General features: G+C 39.0%; 1 protein-coding gene across 3 annotated transcripts in view; it reads right to left on the bottom strand.

Annotated features, from left to right (window-relative positions):
- The window catches only part of LOC149532241 (ARM repeat superfamily protein), a 179,950-nt gene that overhangs the window by 134,041 nt on the left and 25,886 nt on the right, over positions 1 to 20,023 (bottom strand). For all 3 annotated transcript variants that reach the window (XR_016358832.1, XM_089810308.1, XM_089810309.1), the window contains exons 7-8: positions 289 to 344; positions 61 to 150 (exon numbers count right to left, since the gene is read on the bottom strand). Coding sequence is in view for 2 of the 3 variants with exons in the window: in XM_089810308.1 (XP_089666434.1) it covers positions 61 to 150; positions 289 to 344 (146 nt within the window). In the remaining variant the exon portion in view is untranslated. The remainder of the gene's footprint in view (positions 1 to 60; positions 151 to 288; positions 345 to 20,023) is intronic.

The following is a 20,023-nucleotide window of genomic DNA, read 5'->3' as shown; positions in this document are numbered from 1 at the left end:
AATACAGTTAAAAGTATACATATAGCATGAGGGCGAAATCTTAAAAATCATTGTAATGACCTGTGATAAACTAGTCCATCCAATATATGTAGTAGAAACTTCTCCATATAGAATGTTTTCGACAATTCAGCAAGATTAACTGCAAGATCGCTGTCACAATTCAAAAGAGAGAAAAATGTTAGAAAATTCCTAAAAATCCATTGAAAATCTCCCGGTCAGAAATGGACACCTAAATTGCAAAGATATATATATCAAATGTTTTAGCAGTTCTAAAAAATACCCAAATACCTGATAATTGCAAGTGCTTCTATAGCTTTCCAGGGAAAAACATCAACCGACTGCACCTGAAAAGAAAACTACAATAATCAGCTATAAACAATAACTGAGTCAACACAAAATGATTACAAGAAACAATGAGTTAGCACAGAACTAATAATCTTATGAGGCATTTTATCTTTGAATCTACTGAAAGCACATATATTTCGTAGATTGCTTTTTGATGGCTCAATTGCAAGAGCAATGAGGGAATCTAACAAAATATCTTAAGTCAGGAAAGACTTAAATCCATATATTATGAGGCAACCTGAAAAAAACAATTTTTGTATCCTCAAAATGAATCTTATACTGTATCAATCTAACAAGAAGATTAGAAGGAAAATCAACATTCTACTTTTAAGCCTTTATATAGTCACACAAAAATGAGATTGGCATGAGCTATTAACACAATAAACTGACATGTCAAGAACTGCATAATAGTACTTGTTAGCAAAATAAATTTCTGACCAATCTTTTGATTGAAAAAGAAATAGCAGATCTCAAAGGCGGAAACTAGAAAGTCATGAAATGGGACAGGACAAAATGAGTGAAAGAAAAATGTGTTTCAAATAATAGAATTCTAAGTCACAAGATACGCTAAATTTCATCCATGAAGTTTAAATTTCAGCAAATTTTTACCCTTTACGAACTTCATCTGTCTACAACACGCTAAACTATATAGAGTATGAGAAGTTCATCCGTATAAGTAACAGACATCACCAAGGAATGAGAAGTCTCAAAGGAAAGTCTCAAACTCGTCAATATAGATGTTGAATACAGTAGGAGAGAGCGGTCAGCCCCGCCTCACCCCAATGGTACATTGGATGGGGTTGGAAAAACCCTAAGGAGTCCGAACTAACCGACCACACACTCGTCGAGCCTCAAAATAGCGATCAATAGGATCTTGGGAATCCCAGTGTCTCTAAGTCTCTGAAACAAAGACAATCGAGGAACAGAATCAAAAGCTTTGTGAAGCTCCACAAAGTAACAATAAACCTTTGTCAAATAGTGTCGAGCCTCCTCAATAATAGCATGAAGGGTCAATATGTTGTCCATAGTCTGAAAGTTTGTCCTAAAACCAGCTTGATCCCTCACAGAGCAATGTCATCTTTCCAGCTCTCTGGAAAGAATGGTGTACAAAACAATAGCATTGACGTTGGCAAAGGTGTGTCCGACCGTGATGGTCTTATAATTACTGAGATCCAAAGTAGGCCCAATTTTGTGTATCTAGTGAATAATATGTCATGAACAGGAAGGGGGGAACCTTGTGCAAAGCACTCTATTAAAGAGCTTAGTGAAGAAAGAACTCTAAATCGAGATGCCCATCTTGAAGAGTTCTACTTGAAACCCATCCTCATCAGCCACACTGCTACTACTCATGAATCTAACAATGTCATAAATGTCAATGAAGGTGAAAAGATGGCAATGGGAAGGGGTGCGAGGTGAATGAATGGTTGATTGAGGATGGCAAAGAGGGTGGAGATCTGAAAGACCAACGCGCTAAAGTCTAAGGTGAAGGGGGCGGGGACGTTAAAGGAAAAGAGTACGCCAAAAAAGCTTGGGGGACCGCAAGAGCGAGGCATTGAGGGATCTACACTAGGAGAGCTAATATAAACGTTTGTTATAACGAAGGAGGCAGCTATAGAAGATCCTCGAATAAGGAAGCGACGAAGCCTAGGCAGAGAAGGTGGTATGTACTATAAACCAAGCGGTGGAAGGACTTAGACTCATCATCAAACCAATAATTCAAGGGACGGGATCTCAAATGGAAGAGGCAACAAGAGGGAGAGGAGATACGATGGGGGAAGGAGAGGGCAATGGGCTCATGGATCGAAGTGGAAACATGGCCAAACCTCGTAGAGGCACAACAAGTGTCAATAAAAGGGTGCTTGAGAGAGGATCTAATTGAGGTGGGAGGTAAAGAGGTCACAATCGGCATCAGCAAAGAAGAAAATAGTATGAGAATGGGGCAACACTGGAGCACGAAGGTGCGGAGGGGGGAGGCACGGAGCGTGAGGCTGAGTAGAGAGCATGATCAGCTAGGAAAGGCAAGGGATGCAAAAACGGCTAACGGAAGGGATGAGAGAGCAACAAGAGAGGGCATAGTCGACCACACTCGCATCCCCATTATTGGGCCAACAAGTGAAGAGGTCGGAGCCAGGGAAGCAAGCAAGCTCGTTCAAGATCACAACGTCAATTGATTCGCAAAGTTGCAGAAGGTGACAACCATACCGAGTTAGATTACAGTCATTCTCATTGAAGAACCATTGAAGACCTGTAGAGACCATATTTGACACAGGTACAAATAGAATCATTTGTCGGGTCATGAAGGGGTTTGAAGGTCTTTGGTGCGAGCATTGAAGTCCCCTAAAATGATGATTTCCCCCATAGCAGCGAATCTACTAATGCAATCAAGTAAGTCGCCATGGGGATCCCCCTCCTTAGTATTGTAGATAACATAGGACAAAGAGGTTGGCGGAAAATAACAGACAGCAATGAAGATATCTCTATCAAAAGAATCCCTCAACCTGATACAAACCCACCTAAATTTGGAAAAATTGTCTCAATATATAATAGAAGTCACCCCAAAGAGCCAATCCCTAACAAGGCACGCAACCCCACCAGAAAACCTGACCTCATCTCTAAAAGTTGACAATAACTAATAACCCAAGATCCCAAGAAGAGGGCGAGCAGACCTCTCATGAGTCTCAGTAAACAATACAATTTTGGTGGATCCAATGGCATCCTAAAACAAACTTGGCAAGGACCAAAAAGAACTGTTGTCGTTCCAGTAGTTGATATGCAGGGAATCCGGAGGAGACAACCGCACACCCAACTGCCATTGCGAGTGTCATTTGGCTAGGGAGGTTGATCTCGACTCCCACCTAGGGGGAGGAGAATCATGAAAGACAGCTCTAATATTCCTGATGATGGCCCACTTACTGGAGTGTCTAGCCTCAACACCTAAGTCCTGTGAATGTTTATGTCACCTTTGATTTAGTGAAATCCTCGTCTAGGTAGATCTTAGTGGAAAGAAGAAAAAGCTTTCTCCTCGCCCGAAGAACATGCAAACAATTAGCAAGATTGAGGAGTCTAAGGAAAAGGGTGCCATCATGTCCAATCTAAGCTCTGTCAAGTGAAATATATGTAATACCCAATTGTTCACTAAGAAAGGAGTAACCCACAAGTGGAAAATCGATGGAGGGAGGAAAGCCACAAACCTGCAAGTTGAGTTTGTCAACCAGCCAGCCTAGTGTGGACAAGCTCCTCAATACCCCAAAGAGGCATCGAGCTGGGATTATTACAAACCGAAGGTCGTGACTTTCATAGTTGTTCAGTTTTGAACACAAGGAAGGTGTTCCTATTAACAAATTCAGCTTGTTGATCCTTGATTTCTCGAACCTATATGTTGTTAGAGTCCACAATTTGTCGAAGGCCAGTGGAGTTACTGTCAAGTGTAAAAGAGAAGCCCAAAAACTAAAATTTCAGTTCTGAAACAGTGTTGGACAGATTAAGAACCATTTCCTTAAGTTGTGAATTCTCATATTCGAGCTTGGGCATGCAGTCCACAAGTTGTTGGTAAGTAACAGGTGTGGGCAGGGGGTCCAACAAACTAGGCAGCAGGAAAAAACAGCCACAAAAACCCAGTGGACATGCACCACATAGTAGGAACAGGCCTACTCATGATAACCACAGCATATGCACACCAGAAGTGACCCAAAGGATAAAGCAAATGCAGATAGGGTTATGAGTGGGAAATGAATTCAGTCAAAGCTAGTCGTGAAAGTGATGCTTCCACACAACCAAAGGAGACAGAATAACAAATGCCAACCCCGAAGAGACCCACAACCACAAAACTCAAGACTACCAAGGAGACAAAATAACAAATACCAACCTCCAAGAGGACCAAGGTGGTTAAAAAAGAGAAGCTTTGGGGTGTACGGAAGCCATAAAGGCGTCTCTTGTCATCATATTTCGAAGTACATGTGATGGGTAATATAGAATTCCTTGGAGGGGACAAATGGGAAGGAGACCCATGTGGGGAAGCCTTTAAGGCATCAATTGACCCACTCACTACTCACTTGGATTAGGAATCTGCACGTGATTGAGAGAAGAGGACAAGGCTAATGGAGAGAACAAAGGATGCAAGTAGGAAAGCTTGGAAAATACAAATGGGTAAGGGAAAATAGGATTTGTGAATCAATTTAAATACAAAATTGGAAGTGATGGAAAGGGGGATTTAATTAAAATAGACATGCTATTAATTAATCGATGAAGGGGAAAGAAATATAGTCAGCTAGGTAAATCAAGTAGATTAATTCACCTGGGGATAATAGGAAAAAAGTGTTAATTAGTTAAATACTTATAAATTATTTAATTTATAAGGTGATGAGAATATAAGAATAAAAAGGAATAAAGTTGATCATATGATAATGATCAAATTTAGGTGTCTACACTAAATATACAAGAATTAAAAAAATTCATAATTGATAGGAGTTTCAGATCACTGGTTTTGATGGTAAACTCAATGAAGCAGCTAAAAAGCTAATTAGTATTTTATGTACTTTGACAAATCAAGGAAAGATTAACTATAGAACATCCAAAAACAACAAAAAATTATAAGTCTGAAAATTTATCATAACTTGAGAAACTCACATTACAAAAAAGATTGTAACTACACCTACAAACTAAGATTAAGAGACAAAAACTCAACATTCGTTGGTGTTTCTTATCACGAAGTAATTAGAAAATATTTGTTTGTTATTAAAAGACACCAAGAGGTCATTATATACAAAAGAATGGAACGATGTTTCCTTAGGAACGATCATAAAGAATAGAAACATTTTATTCTAGCTGAAAGAAAGCTAAAAAAGCTACGACTAGCAAAGCTAATTAAATACTAGAAACATTCTAATATTTACAATAGTTTACAAATAGATTACCATTAATTAATAATAGACGATTATCTATTATCATAATACCCTCCCTTAATGGTTAATCTATCTACAACACCAAGTTGTCCTCTGAATTTGACAAACTTATCAGCACCAAGAGGCTTGGTGAGAATGTCTGCAGTCTGATATGTGGTAGGAACATACTAAAAATCTATTTTTTTGTCTTCAACCAGCTATCGTATGTAGTGACAGTGAACATTTGCATGCTTGGTTCATCAATGAAAGACTGGATTTCATGCTAACTTGATAAAGCGTTCGTTATCAACAAACAAAATAGTCGGTCCTACTGGTGACATCTGCATATCTCCAAGCATCTGACGAAGCCAAACAGTTTCATGTCCTCCCTTAACAGTTCCTTTGTACTAGGCCTCTCTAGAGGAGAGAGAAACTGCCTGCTGCTTCTTACCGGTCAATGTGACAACACTGGATCCCAAACTAAACACATATCCAAAAGTTGACTTTTTATCGTTAATAGAGCCTGCCCAATCTGAATCTGTGAACCCACTAAGTCTAGGATTAGAACTTCAAGAGTAAAGAAGTCCATAATCTGAAGTGCCCTTCACATAACGAAACACACACTTTGTGGTCATCCAATGATCAGCCTTGGGAGTTGTCATAAAGAGTGATATATAGCTTACTGCAAAGCTAATGTCAGGCCTAGTAGCACAAAGGTAGATGAGGCTACCTACTAGTTGCCTGTATGTAATATCATCAACGGGAGGAGAATCAAAGTTGGCTAATAACTTGAGACCTTTCTCCATGGGTGTAGATGCAAGCTTGCAATCCTGCATATGGAATTTGTCTAACAAAGCCCTCGCATATTTGGACTAAGAGATGAATATACCAAAAGACTATTGCCAAACCTCAACACCTAGGCAATAATGCATGAGCCCAAGGTCAATCATATTTAAAGACTGGCATAAATTATGTTTGATTCCCTGAATCAAAGATGTCGAACTACTAGTGATGATCAAATCATCCACATAAATGACCAAAAGGATGATGTCACTGTCAGTAGTCTTGATGTACAAATTTGAGTCTGAAGAACTCCTCAAGAAGCCTTGATCATTGAGGTACTTATCAATTTTTATGTACCATGCCCGAGGGGCCTACTTCAAGCCATAAAAAGCTTTTACCAATCTAAGAAACTGAGTCTTTACCAGCAACCTTGATAACCATGAGGTTGCATCATGTAGACCTCTTCACGAAGATCACCATACAAGAAAGTACTCTTGACGTTCATCTGATGGACCTTCTAGCCAAACTATGTTGACATGACTAGGACTAATCTGATTGTGCTCATCTTTGTAGTAGGAGCAAAGGTCTCCTTATAATCAATGCCCTAATGTTGAGAAGAGGCATTCGTAACTAAACAAGTTTTGTACTTATCCAAAGTACCATCTAATTTGTATTTGATTTTGTAAACCCATTTGCAGCCAATGGGTTTCTTCCCTGGTGGAAGATCAGAAAGGACCCAAGTGTTATTCATCAACAAGCTCTGGTGTTCAGATGTCATGGCTTGTTCCCACTCTAGAATTCCTTTAGCCTCAGAATATGTTTGAGGTTCAAACATACTATGAATGTTGGCAATGGGAGCAAAGTTAACAGACTCTGTAGTTTTGCTCTTTTTTTGGGCAGTTCTCCCATCAATGAGCTCATCATCACGAAGATCAGCAAGTGTCTTAGACAACCACTTAGGCTGGAGAGGAGAACGACCAACATTAGTGTCAAGAGATGCTTGGTGATCAGGTTCTGCATCAGAAGAATCTGGATCAAACTCAGGTGAAGCATATACAAATCGAGGCGATCCTGCTATGAAGTTGGGGGTGTCTATACAGGTATCACTAGTATAATTAGAATTGGAGGAGCTACTAGAGCCCTCCCATCAACTGGACCTAATGGAAGCCTGACTCCCAAATCATGAGCCTTCATAGGTTGGTCTGTTGGATCAGGAACAACAGAAACATGCATGAAAGGTCCTCGTTGCTCATTGAAGACTACATCACGACCGTAGATGAGATGAGATGTTTCAATGTCAATCAAGCGGTAGGCTTTGTGAAGAGTATTGTATCCAGCAAGCATGAGTTTGTAACACTTGGCATCCAACTTAGTGCATAACGCATTAGAGATCCAAACAAAAGCAAGGGAACGAGCCAAACACCCTTAAGTGACTGATTCTGAGCTTGCAACCTAACCAGGCCTCTTCCGGAATTTTAACTTTGACTGCTACTGTGGGTGACCAGTTCAAAAGATAAATTGCAGTGCTGACTGCTTCTACCCAAAACTTCTTTAGAACATGTCTATGTTCCAGCATGGATCGAACCATCTCAATGATTATTCTGTTCCGTCATTCAACTACACTAATATGTTGTGGTGTGTGGGGTGTGGTTAACTGGCGTTTGATGCCATGAGTATCCAAGAAGCTAGAGAAATCATTAGAACTAAATTCCCCCCCATTGTCTAATCTAAGAGTAATAATAGATTTCCAAGATTCTTATTCAACTAAAAGTTTTAACTTCTAAAATATAGGAAATGCATCTGATTTCTTTTTAAGGAAATACACCCACATTTTTCTACTGAAATCATCAACAAACAACAGAAAATACCTGCACCCAAGAATAGAAGGACCAGCCATAGGGCCGCAAATATCGACATGAACAAGCTGAAGTACCTGAAAAGCTCGCTATAAATCGCCACTTGTGAAAGGTGTACGATGGTGCTTCCCAACCTGGCATGCATCACAAACTCCAAGTTGTTGAGTCTAAATCTCTGGCAATCCAAGGACACGCTCATCCCAAGCAAGCTGAGAGAGATAATGCACATTTAACTGCCCATATCATTGATGTCAAAGTGTGCTAACAGAAGACCGCCAACCAGCCATAGCTAAGTCCCGATAATCACTAGAATCAGTAAGTCAAAAAAGACCATGATCCTCAAGACCTACTACAACAGTAGACTTCATCGCTTGATCAATTATGGTACACTGATGTGAACTAAAGGTGACATCCAAATGTGGAGAATGTCACTGTAACTAACTAATTGAGAGTAGATTTAGTTCCATCCCTGGAACATAGTACACATCGAGGAAAATGAGATTCCTCCCAGCAGACTGAATCTGAATGTTGCCTTTGTCAACAACAATGTACGCTTCTCCACCACCAAAAATACAAAATTTGAATAAGGTTGTTAGTCAGTAAACTAGTCTCTACGATAAGTGAAATCATAGTTTGCAGACTCGGACTCGGAGAATACTCGGCAAGCCCAAAATTTTCAACTCGGAAAAAACTCAGCATATACTCAACAAAAACTCAGGGAAAACTCGGCAATTCATAAAGTACTAAAATTTAAAATCTCTTAAAGAAACATATATTTCTTTTTAGAATACAATTATAAAATGTATTAACTTAGTAATTGACATTTCAATAGAGAAAATGTATAGTTTTATAGCAGAAAAATGATGTAAAAAATGCATCTAATCCAATGTTTTCCCTGCATCAACATTTTTAGCTACATTTTTTAACATCTATAAATACTCGAGAGTTGAACTTGAGAGTAATCGCCCAACAAAAAAACTTGAGAGTACTCGGCAACTTTGAGAGTACTCGGAGAGTTTGCAAACTATGAGTGAAATGACGAGAGGTACCTGAATCAATGTACCAAGCAGACGACTTCACATGATTTGTAGGTCTTTTAGCCATGAAGGCGTAAAAGGCAAATTTCGTCTGCTCGGTGTGCTCTACATTGTTTGCTTTGGACTGCGAACCTGATTGCTTCAATTGGGCAGCTAAGCACTTACGACATTCAACCTTCATGTGCCCAAACTTGTGGTAATAGTTGCATGAAATGTTCTTCCGAAAGCCGTCTAAAGCTGGAGCAGAAGACTTCTGTTAAGACGACTACTAAAACTTGCTTTTATCCTAATGAAAGGATTTAGCAGCAAAGGCTTGCTCTCTAAAGGTGGAGTTTGAACTGCTACCGAATTGTTGTTTCTACCAATCTTGCTAAAGCAAAAGTATGTAAAGATCAGTGAACTTCAAGTCTACACCAAAACACATGATGTTGAGAGTCTCGATAAAATGCTCATAGGACTTCGGTAAACTTCGGAGAGTGATAACCACAATGTCCTCTTCCTCCATCTTATAACCAATAGCAACCAACTGATCACGGATTTCCTAAATCCTATTCAAGTGAGCCTAGAGCAAGATTCGCTCATCCATGATGATAAAAAACAAAGTGTTTTTCAAGAAGAAAGCTCTGCTTTTGTCAGAAGTCTCATGAAGACCTTTGAGATGTGTCCATATCTCAGCAGTTGTCATGGTGGATGGAATCTAAGAGAGTTGATCATCAGCCACAGATAATTTGAGAAGCATCATCACCTCTCAATTATTCAGATCCCATGTATCCTAATCAGTACCAAGGGCAGTAGGACGCTTTGTAACACCCAAAACAAGTTGACCGATATTCCAATATTCAAAAATTGCTACGATCCGCTACTTCCAAGTGCCATAATTTCAACCATTGAATTTTGAGTTGTTCTTGACCAGAATGTTTGTCATAGATGCCATGGCCCGTATTTCAATGAAAAATGTGAGAATCTGTAAAGGCATGTCCTCCGAGGCCAAAAAACAAAAGAGCAAGAAAAATTGAGGATGACCCAGAAGAGAGCTCGAAAAAGAATGAAAGAATATGTTGTTGGTTTCTGGATCTGCTAGCTTGAAAATCGAGGCACCCTAAAAAATTTGACAACCTAGTTGAGCTTTTGAAAATTCCACCGAAAATCTGTAATCGAAAAAAATTTTGAGGTCAAGAAATTAAGGTTTCGAGTGAAAACACAAGTCGGCGACCATGGAAGTCAACCTTGCAAACAAAATGGTATTTTATGGTAAGAAACGCTCGATTTTTAACGGAGGACCTTGTTGCTTTGCTGAAACATCATAGGAGCAATGGATAGTGGATTTGTAGGGTTTTAGTACCAAAAAACAGCCCCAAATATGTTTCCAAAAACGTACAGAAAATCGTGAGTTGCGGGCCAAAAAAGATGTAATTTGCTTCAGATCACAAAAAAGAGGAAATCATGAGTTGAGTAAAAAATCATGTCCAGTTGAAATCGTTAGTTGTAGACATTTTTGTTCCAATTGGGAGGTAGGAGAAAAAAATCGTGATTTGGCAAAGATCCTCAACAACCCTAGTCAAAACAAAGAATAATGAAGCAGATTTGTGCAGAAAGATTACTCAAAAATGGAAACCCTAGACGGGGTTGTTGAGAAAAAAGCCTCAAAATAAATTTCGAAAGAAATTATAAAAAAATTTAAAAAATTTGATGTATCGTCTCTGATACCCTATTATGAAGTAATTGGAAAACATTTGCTTCTTATTAACAGCGACCAAGTGTAATGTCCCCATTTTTAGCAAGTTCCCGCATTTGGCTAGGTGTAATAATCTGACCCAAATTTATAATAGAGTTCTGAAACTATAACTAAGTAACTTTGTCAAACAGTTTCCAACCAATCAGCATATGTTTCATTACCAAGCTTCCAAATAACCTATGTCATTGTTTGCTAAGTCATACACTATGAAATGATGAGTCTACGTAATAAACAGTTCCTCATTGCATTAAGAAATCTTAGATTGAATTTGATATTCGGAGTTTTAACAATCCAATAATCAACAAGTCAATGAACTTACAGTCATATTCTAAATATAATAATAATAACATGGACATGAGAGGCAAGAATGACAAACCTAAAATACTGAGAATGTCCTTTCTGAAACATATTGAAGTAGAAACTACTACTCCGCAAGTTTTGATGTCTTAACCAAGCAACCGACCATCTTTTGAAACTGCTCCTTGTATATTGGCGGAATGATGTTATCGAAATGGGTGAAAACTCTCCTTCTTATGGTGGCCCAAACTGCTGTATATTACTTCACTATTTGTACGTCCACCCTGTCCAGTTGTATGAGGGTATTGCCAAGACGTGTTCTGGTTCATAAACGCAACTATTGTATTCATGTGAGTCTAACATCCATCCTATAGCAGTCATCTGCTAGCCTTTTTCCCACTGCTAGGCTTTAGCGGTCACGGGTCAATGTCTTACCACTGCCAATGAGTATCAACAACAATGCCAAGATAACTGCATAGGAGGTCACGTTGACAGTATTTGTCTTGGAATGTTCAACAACCCGACTATCAACAAATACATTTCCATGCACTAATATTCCAACTGTAACATGCAAAATGTGAGCCGTACCAACCTGAATATCACCAAATTTGAACTAAGTAAATTTGATGAAACCTCCATGAAATCTGAGCTTCCAAATAATCTTCAAAGAAATCAAATGTAGAGTTCAAAAAAGAGAACTGAGACTACGTCCAGCTCCCAACTCTCAAGGATTTTTGTCCTCGAGTTAACTCAATCACATTTAAGCAACCAATGTTCTGAATATTGAGTTCATAAAGTCTTGTCTGTGAATCCCAATGCAAGCTCCTCTTTTATAACCTCGAAGTGAGGGAAACAACAATGAAACAAGGAATGTGGTATAAAACACGATTTCGTCCTATAGTCACTTAAGTCACTTTATAAAATAAATGACTTTATAACATAAAGTAACTTTATCCACACACACTTTAATAAATAACTGAAGTACATAATATAAAATCTCTGATGTGACTGGTAGGCCTCTTGATAGTTAATGTCATTAATCTATCCAGATGTGGAGATAGATTAACCTAGCACCAAAACACTAGTGTGCAGAAGGGGACATGACAGTCCTCCCTTCCCAAGATTGCTTGCCCTCAAGCAATCTCAATGCTAGCCCTCAAGCAATCTCAATGCTAGGTGTTGCAGAATAGACTCACCCTCCCAGGTGGCATCCTCATATGGTAAGTCTTTCCAACGAACCAAATATTCCCTAACAGTCCTGTTACGCAGCCTCCTTTCCCTGGTTTCAATCACCTCTTCGGGCACCAAAATAAGTTTACCTGCCTCATCAAGCGGAGGCAAACTCTATGAAGGCACAATCTGTTGGCCAACGTCCTTCTTGGGGCATGAGACATGAAATATGTTGTGGATTCAGCTGTCACCTGGCAAATCCAACTCATAAGCAACCTCTCCCACCCTCCTGGTGATGCAGTAAGGTCAATAAAATCTAGGCTTAAGTTTCTTCAACCCACTTTTCTTCAAGAAGCTCTACCTATACTGCTGCAGACGAAGAAAAACCCTGTCACCCAGCTCAAAAATCTGCTCAGAACGATGACAGTCAGCATATAACCTTTGTTGGTTTTGTGCCTGCTAAATATTATCCCCGAGAGCTTTGAGGATGTCTTGTTGATCTGAAATCCAATCTTTGGACAATGGCGCCCTGTTGTCCTGTAAGGCTAAGTCAATAAAGGAGAAAGGCTCATAACCATAAAAGGCGCGGAAGGAAGCATTCGAATAGACATATGATAAGTGGGGTTGTAGTAATACTCCCCCAAATACAGCCACTTAACCCATGCTATCTACTAACCTACAATGTAATTCCTCAAGTACCCTTTCCCCCATTTATTCACTATTTCGATCTAACCATCCGCTTGCGGGTGATAGCTAGTGTTGGGAGTTAACTCTGTACCTATCAACCTAAAAATCTCCTGCTAAAAGGTGCTAAGAAACCTACTATCCCTGCCACTCAAAATAGTCTTGGGTAACCCATGGAGATGGAAAACCTCTCGGAAGAACAACTCAGCCACCTGAGAAGCTAACCAATCCGCGGCAATCACGAAGAAGTGTGCGAACTCAGTCATTCTGTCTACCACCACAAAGATGCAATCTCTGCTCTGGACCCTACGCAGCGCTGTGATAAAATCCATGGAGATGCTCTCCCACCTCTAAGCTGGAATAGGGAGAGGTTGAAGTAAACCTGCAAGAAAGCCCTGTTCAAACTTGTTCTACTGACAAGTCTGGCACTCTCTAACATGTTGTAATACATCATCCTTTAGCCCCTTCCACGAGAATCTCTCCCTGATCTGCCTATAGGTTTTGAAGAAACCTAGGTGCCCTGCTGATGGTGCATCGTGTATAGTGTGCATAATATCCCCATTTAGTTTAGATTCGAGTACTAGGTAGATTCTATTTTTATAATATATAACATCATTCATCACCTTGCACCGCTCGTCCTGAAGTATCCCATCCATACTCTGACATGCGTGAGCATTTTTAGAATACTCTACTAACAATCGAGACCTCTAATCTGCTAAAATCTCGAATATGGCATAACACTCTAGCACTGGGGGTCTTCGAGAAAGAGCATCAGCAACTATATTATTTTTCCCCTTGACATACTCAATGTCAAAATCGTAAGCTTGGAACTTGTTGACCCATTTCTGTTGTCTTTCATTCAACTCCTTCAGTTCTAGTAAGTAGCATAAGCTGTTATGGTTGATCTTCACTATAAATTTACTTCCCACCAAGTACTACCTAAATTTGGCTAAGGCATGCATTATGACCAGCATCTACTTATCATAAGTGGAATATAGTAATTCGCTGCCCCTAAGTTTTCTGCTCTCAAAAGCAATGGGATGACGATCCTGCATCAATATTGCCCCTATTCCACTTCCCGAAGCATAATACTCTAAAACAAAGAGTCTAGAAAAATCAAGGAGTGTTGGCACTAGACATGTACTCATCACCTGTTTCAGTTTATCAAAGGCTGCCTCTGAATCTTCTGTCCAACTAAATGCCTCTTTCCGTGTCAAATCGGTAAGGGGTGCTGCTACCTGGGAAAAACCTTTGACAAATCGTCGATAACAAGAACAAAGACCAAGAAAACCCCGCAACTCAGATACATCTCTCGAAGGTGGCCAATCCAGGATCGTTTGTATCTTCTCCTGATGCACCTTAACCCCCTTGGCACCAATCAAATGTCCCAAATAGAGAATTTCAATTAGCCCAAATTCACACTTAAACTCTTTTGCAAATAAAAGATGTTCTTCCATGAGACTGAGGACCTCATCTAAGTGTTGCAAATGTTCTTCCCAAGTCCTGCTAAAGATTAATATGTCATCAAAGAAAACCAACACACTCTTCCTTAGTTTTTTTTGAAAATATGGTTCATGCATGACTAGAAAGTGGCTGGTGCGTTAGTGAGCCCAAATGGCATCACCAAGAACTCGTAATGTCCATAATGGCATCTAAAAGTTGTCTTATGCACATCCTCCTCTCGAACTTGTATCTGGCGGTATCTTGATCGCAGCTCTATCTTTGAGAAATAAATAGCCCCATGAAGCTCATCCAGTAACTCATCATTGCAGGGAATCGGATCCCTATTTTTAATGGTTCTCTTGTTCAGGGCACAGCAATCTATAAACATCTGAAGGATGTCGTCCTTCTTCTTAACCAACACCACTGAAGAGGCAAAGGGGCTAGAACTGGGCCTGATATGTCCCATATCTAGAAGTTCCTTGATCGTCTTCTCTATCTCCTCCTTGTAGTGCTTGGGGTGACAATAAGGAGAGGTAATGATAGGTTTGGCACCCTCCTCTAGCTCAATGATATGCTCAAACCCTCTATCTGGTGGAATTCCCGGAGTTATATCCTCAAACACCCTCCTATGCTTGTCCAGGATTGTCTGAATGTCATAATGATATTGCTGTCCTGTATCTCGTGTCTCCTTCGAAGAGATGAAGCATTGTGTCGCTCATTCTATATCATCATGTCTCAAAATGGCTTTCATCTTGTGAGTCGTTATCAATCTAGGTTAACTATCTGGTATGGCTTTTAGGACTACTAACCGATCACCCTGTGAGAATTCCAACCGCATGGTCTCGTGATCAAAAGTGTACCTACGGAGAGTCCTCAACCACTATCTACACAGAATGGCATCCAAACCATCCAAATCAACACATAAAAATCAGTCTCCAAAAGATAATCGTCAAACCATATCTAAAGACCAACTACTTTCTCTGTACATCTCAAAACTTCACCGCCTGCTACCTTCACCTCAAACTCGGGTATGTCAACTGTCTACAAACCTCTCCTAGATACCATCTATGTACTAATGAAATTATGAGAGGCTCATGTATCCAAGAGGCAAACAATGCACTGACCCTTAACCACCCCCTTCACTCTAAAAGGATGACATGCCGAATCACTAGAAAGAGTGGCTATAACCGGAGGCTATTCCATGACAGTTTTCTTCTTTTTATCTTTACGGGGCGGCTCCTCAACTTCTTCTTCCTCGCTGTCCTCAACATCTTCACCTTCCTATTGCTCCCCTTCATCCTCGGAAAGAACCTCAACATAGTGAATCTTGCCTTTACCAAGGCATCTATGGTTGGGGGTCCAAGGTTCCCTGCAAGTGAAGCACAATTTCTTCCTCCTAAGTTCATTAAGAGTTTCAAAATCCAATCTAGGAGGATTTGGTTTCTACTGGTTTTTGTTTTCTTGGCTCGATGTAGATTCTCTGTAAAGTTTCTTTGAAGGCTGTAATATCGATGAAGGTGAATCCAAATCATGGGCGATCTTAATCGCATCATACAAGGTGTTTGGTTTAAGTACCTTAACCAAACCCCTAAATATGTCTTGTAACCCCTTTGTAAATAACATCACCTTGCGCTGCTCTAACATATCTGGCTGCATAATTGATATACGCTGAAACTCATCAATGAACTTATCCAAAGACCCACTCTAATGTAACTGAGCCAAATTCTTGTAATAGACTTCAATATCTTTCCTGTCAAAGCGTGTAATCAGCTTGGAGCTGAAAATCTCGTATGAAGTTATGAGGCCATGATCCTGGGTGACTAACTCATGATGCCAACAATTGTACGCAGCTCCCTCAAGGTGCATAGTTGCAAATCTGACGACTTCCGCCTAAGCCATGGGCTTAAGCATCAAATAGGTATCGAGCTTGTAAATCCAAGCTCTAGCGGAAGTCTGACCGCTGCCATCAAAGGTGGGGAGAGTTAGTTTGTCATAGCATGCTTTAGGTCCCTGTTAGGTGCTCTTGGTCTCCGATCCTACTACTGTCTATCAATCTCTCTTTTCTAATTTAAATATTGAACAAAGGTCAAATTTTGTTTAATTGGATCCAGAAACAAATCTCACTCATCAAACATTGCCATAATATTGTCTAATAATAAATTTGGAGCTGGTGGTGGTACAGCTTCTTCTACATTAAAAACTAGCATTAAGGGCCTATCAGTGTTATGTGTGGGAGCTCTAGCTGTTTGGGGAGATCTAGCTATACTATCGCCTCCACTGTGATGGCTTGGAGCTCTTCTATGGACCGAAACCAACTGCGGCATAGTCCCTACTTGTTGAAGAGCATTAGCAATGTTGTTTTGTCCATCTCTAATAGCCTACAACATTTCCCAAACTTCCCTATCCTGTTCAGTTTCATTATGTGCCATTTGAACGTTGTTTTCTGGTTCAACCTGTTCCAAATGTTCAACCTATTAAGTATTATCAACTTGTTCACCTGTTCCAAAAGTTACTTTTTCAGCCACTATAAAATTGTCTTCTCTATCGATATGATCTAAAGAATCTGCTTGTTCCGGTAGTAGGTGACTGAATTTATGTTGTCTCCTACTCATTCTTGGCTGTCATTTTGGGTAAATAATTGGTCTGCAAAAACTTTGCTATTTCCCACAAGATGGCAGGTCTTGTGGCTTTGGTACCACTATAATAATCTGACTCAAATTTATAATAGAGTTCTAAAACTGTAACTGAGTAATTTTGTGAAACAATTATCAACCAATCACCATATGTTTCATTACCAAGCTTCTGAATAACCTATGCCACTGTTTGCTAAGTCATACACTATAAAATGATGAGTCTAAGTAATAAACAGTTCCTCATTGCATTAAGAAATCTCAGACTGAATTTGATATTCAAAGTTTCAACAATCCAGTAATCAGTAAATCAATGAACTTACAATCATATTATGAATATAACAATAATAACATGGACACGAGTGTCTAACCATATGCAGAGAGGCAAGAATGACAAACCCGAAACACTGAGAATATCCTTTGTGAAACATATTGAAGCAGAAACTATTACTCTGCGGGTTTTGATGTCTTAACCAAGCAACCGACCATCCTTTGAAACTACTCCCTATATATTGGCGAAATGATGTTATCAATATGGGTGAAACCTCTCCTTCCTATTATGGTGGCCCGAACTACTATTTATTACTTCACTCTCTATGCGTCCACCCTGTCCAACTATATGAAGGTATTGCCAAGACGTGCTCCTGGTTCATACACGCAACTACTATATTCATGTGAGTCTAACATCCATCCTGTAGCAAAGCCGTCCACTAGCCTATTTCCGACTGCTAGGCTTTACCGGTCACAAGTCAATGTCTTACCGCTGTCAACGAGTATCAACGACAATGCCAAGATAACCGCATAGGAGGTCACGCCGACAATATTTGTCTTGGAATGTTCAACAACCTGACTATCAACAGAAACATTTCCATGCATTGATATTCCAACTGTAACATGCAAAATGTGAGTCGTACAAACCTGAATATCCCCAAATTTGAACTAAGTAAATTTGATGATACCTCCAAGAAATCTGAGTTTCCAAATAATCTTCCAAGAAATCGAATGTAGACTTCAAACAAGAGAACTGAGACTACGTCCAGCTCCTAACTCTCAAGGGTTTTCGTCCTCGAGTTAACTCGGTCACATTTAAGCAACCAATGTTCTAAATATTGACTTCATAAATTCTTGTGTGTGAATCCCAATGCAAGCTCCTTTTTATAACCTCAAAGTGAGGGAAACAACAATGAAACAAGGAATGTGGGATAAAACACAATTTCATCCTATAGTCACTTAAGTCACTTTATAAAACAAATGACTTTATAACATAAAGTAACTTTATCCACACACACTTTAATAAATAACTGAAGTACATAATATAAAATCTTCGATGTGTCTAGTAGGAATAATGATAGTTAATGTTGTTAATCTATTTGGATGTGGAGATAGATTAAACTAGTGCCAAAACACTAGTGCGGAAAATGAGACATGACACTAGGTCAGTTCACCATTGCAACCCTCATAAGCGAACAATAGGATTTGAGGCTCTCAGTTGTGTGGTTATAGGCTTTCTAGCAACCTATGGTGTGTTTTGGCTCCGTTTGAGGGACTTACCATTTATAGTAAGTCAATCTGTTGGTTCTAATGAGCTCAGTTAAGTCAGAGGAGTTGGAAGATGCTCTCTATTTTTATTTCGGGCTTCCGGTTTGGGCCCCAAGAACCTTGGAGGGAGCATCTATTTATAGTGTCACCCTGTCAAATTCATTCATCGTCTTTCATCATCAAAATCACTTTGATGTTGTCAAATTACGATTCTAATGCTTCTTCAGTGGTTTTCGCAAAGCGGGTGAATTATTATTATTATTCATCTAAATACGTTGAGGTTGTTATTTTTGTCGGTGTTGTTGGTTGGTCACCTCAGTATCATAGCTCGTTGGAATCGGGACGAAAATTTTTAAATCATGGGAACAAAAAAAAGTGGCCTTATGTGTCAAAATTTAAAGATATGGTGGAAAAGGTCATTTTTAGAGCCAAAAGCAATTAATAAATTAGTTTATAATAGCACTTTATTATATTTTAATGTTGTGTGTGAGAAGCTTCTTAAGTGAAGTTCATTTGGGAAACTTTGTGCCATTTGAACATTATAAATATGAGCCCATTCGATGAGTAAAGCATCCAATTATTTGATTATGTTATCTTGCTCTTGTTGTCTTTGTGACATTTCTGAGTCTGAAGTTTGTGCCCTTGTTAAAGTATAAGGGTTTGTGATCTACAGTTGAAGTATTGTAGATTTAATTCTAAGAATCCACAGCTGAGGTATTGTGGACTTCTAAGTTTTATTATCATTTCCTCTTTCTATATTAACTATGGCTGAGGAGCATTTATACAATTGAACATTATAATTTCGCTATTGTTGGACAAGGGTTTAGTCTGCAGATTGGAGTTTGGTAATTCTGGATATCCCAGTTTGTTTGTTTTGCATCAGAATTAGCGTGTTGGATTTACAGCTTGAATGCCAAGGGTTCTTATATTTGGCGTGATTTCTATATAAGTTTTGGGCAGCATTTGTAGAGGTAGACTATAAACGCTAGATTGAAATTGGAACAGACGGCTTTCAGTTTGACTTTGCAATTACATTCTACGACAAAGACCAAGTTTTTAATTTGTAAAATTCAGTTTATATTACATAGTTTGAAAGTAAATAGGCTGGCTTCAAATTTTGATTTATAATCAGCCAACAATTAAATTCCCTTCTTATTATATTGCTATATGGTTTGTTAATGAATGAATTCAGAGGCTGGTGTGAATCATTTCAGAATTGTTTATTGGCATTTGGTATTTATTTATGCAAAACTTATAAGGCCAAAATTAAGTAAATTTGTGATCAGTTTGCTGTAAATCCTGATATTGTGTTTGAAAATTTAAGACATCATAGATTCAGTGGTAATTAGGTTGCTTGCTAAGTGTTTGACAAAATGTCAAACCATCAAAATGTGAAAGAAATTGATGCTTGATTTAGCTATAACTACACAAGGTTATCACAGAGAGGTCATTATATACAAAAGAATGAAACGATGTTTCCTTAGGAAACAATCATAAAGAATAGAAATATTCTATTCTAGTGAAAGAAAGCTAAAAAAGCTACAGCTAACTAAAGCTAACTAAATATTAGAAACATTCTAATATTTACAATTGTTTACAAATAGATCACCATTACCTAATAATA

This window comes from Cupressus sempervirens, chromosome 11, assembly GCF_028749045.1.
Source record: "Cupressus sempervirens isolate cs-2001-9-10 chromosome 11, ASM2874904v1, whole genome shotgun sequence".
In the NCBI taxonomy this organism is placed as follows: Eukaryota; Viridiplantae; Streptophyta; class Pinopsida; order Cupressales; family Cupressaceae; genus Cupressus; species Cupressus sempervirens.
The sequence above is the reverse complement of the archived record's forward strand: the minus strand, read 5'-3'. Positions and strand labels throughout refer to the sequence as shown.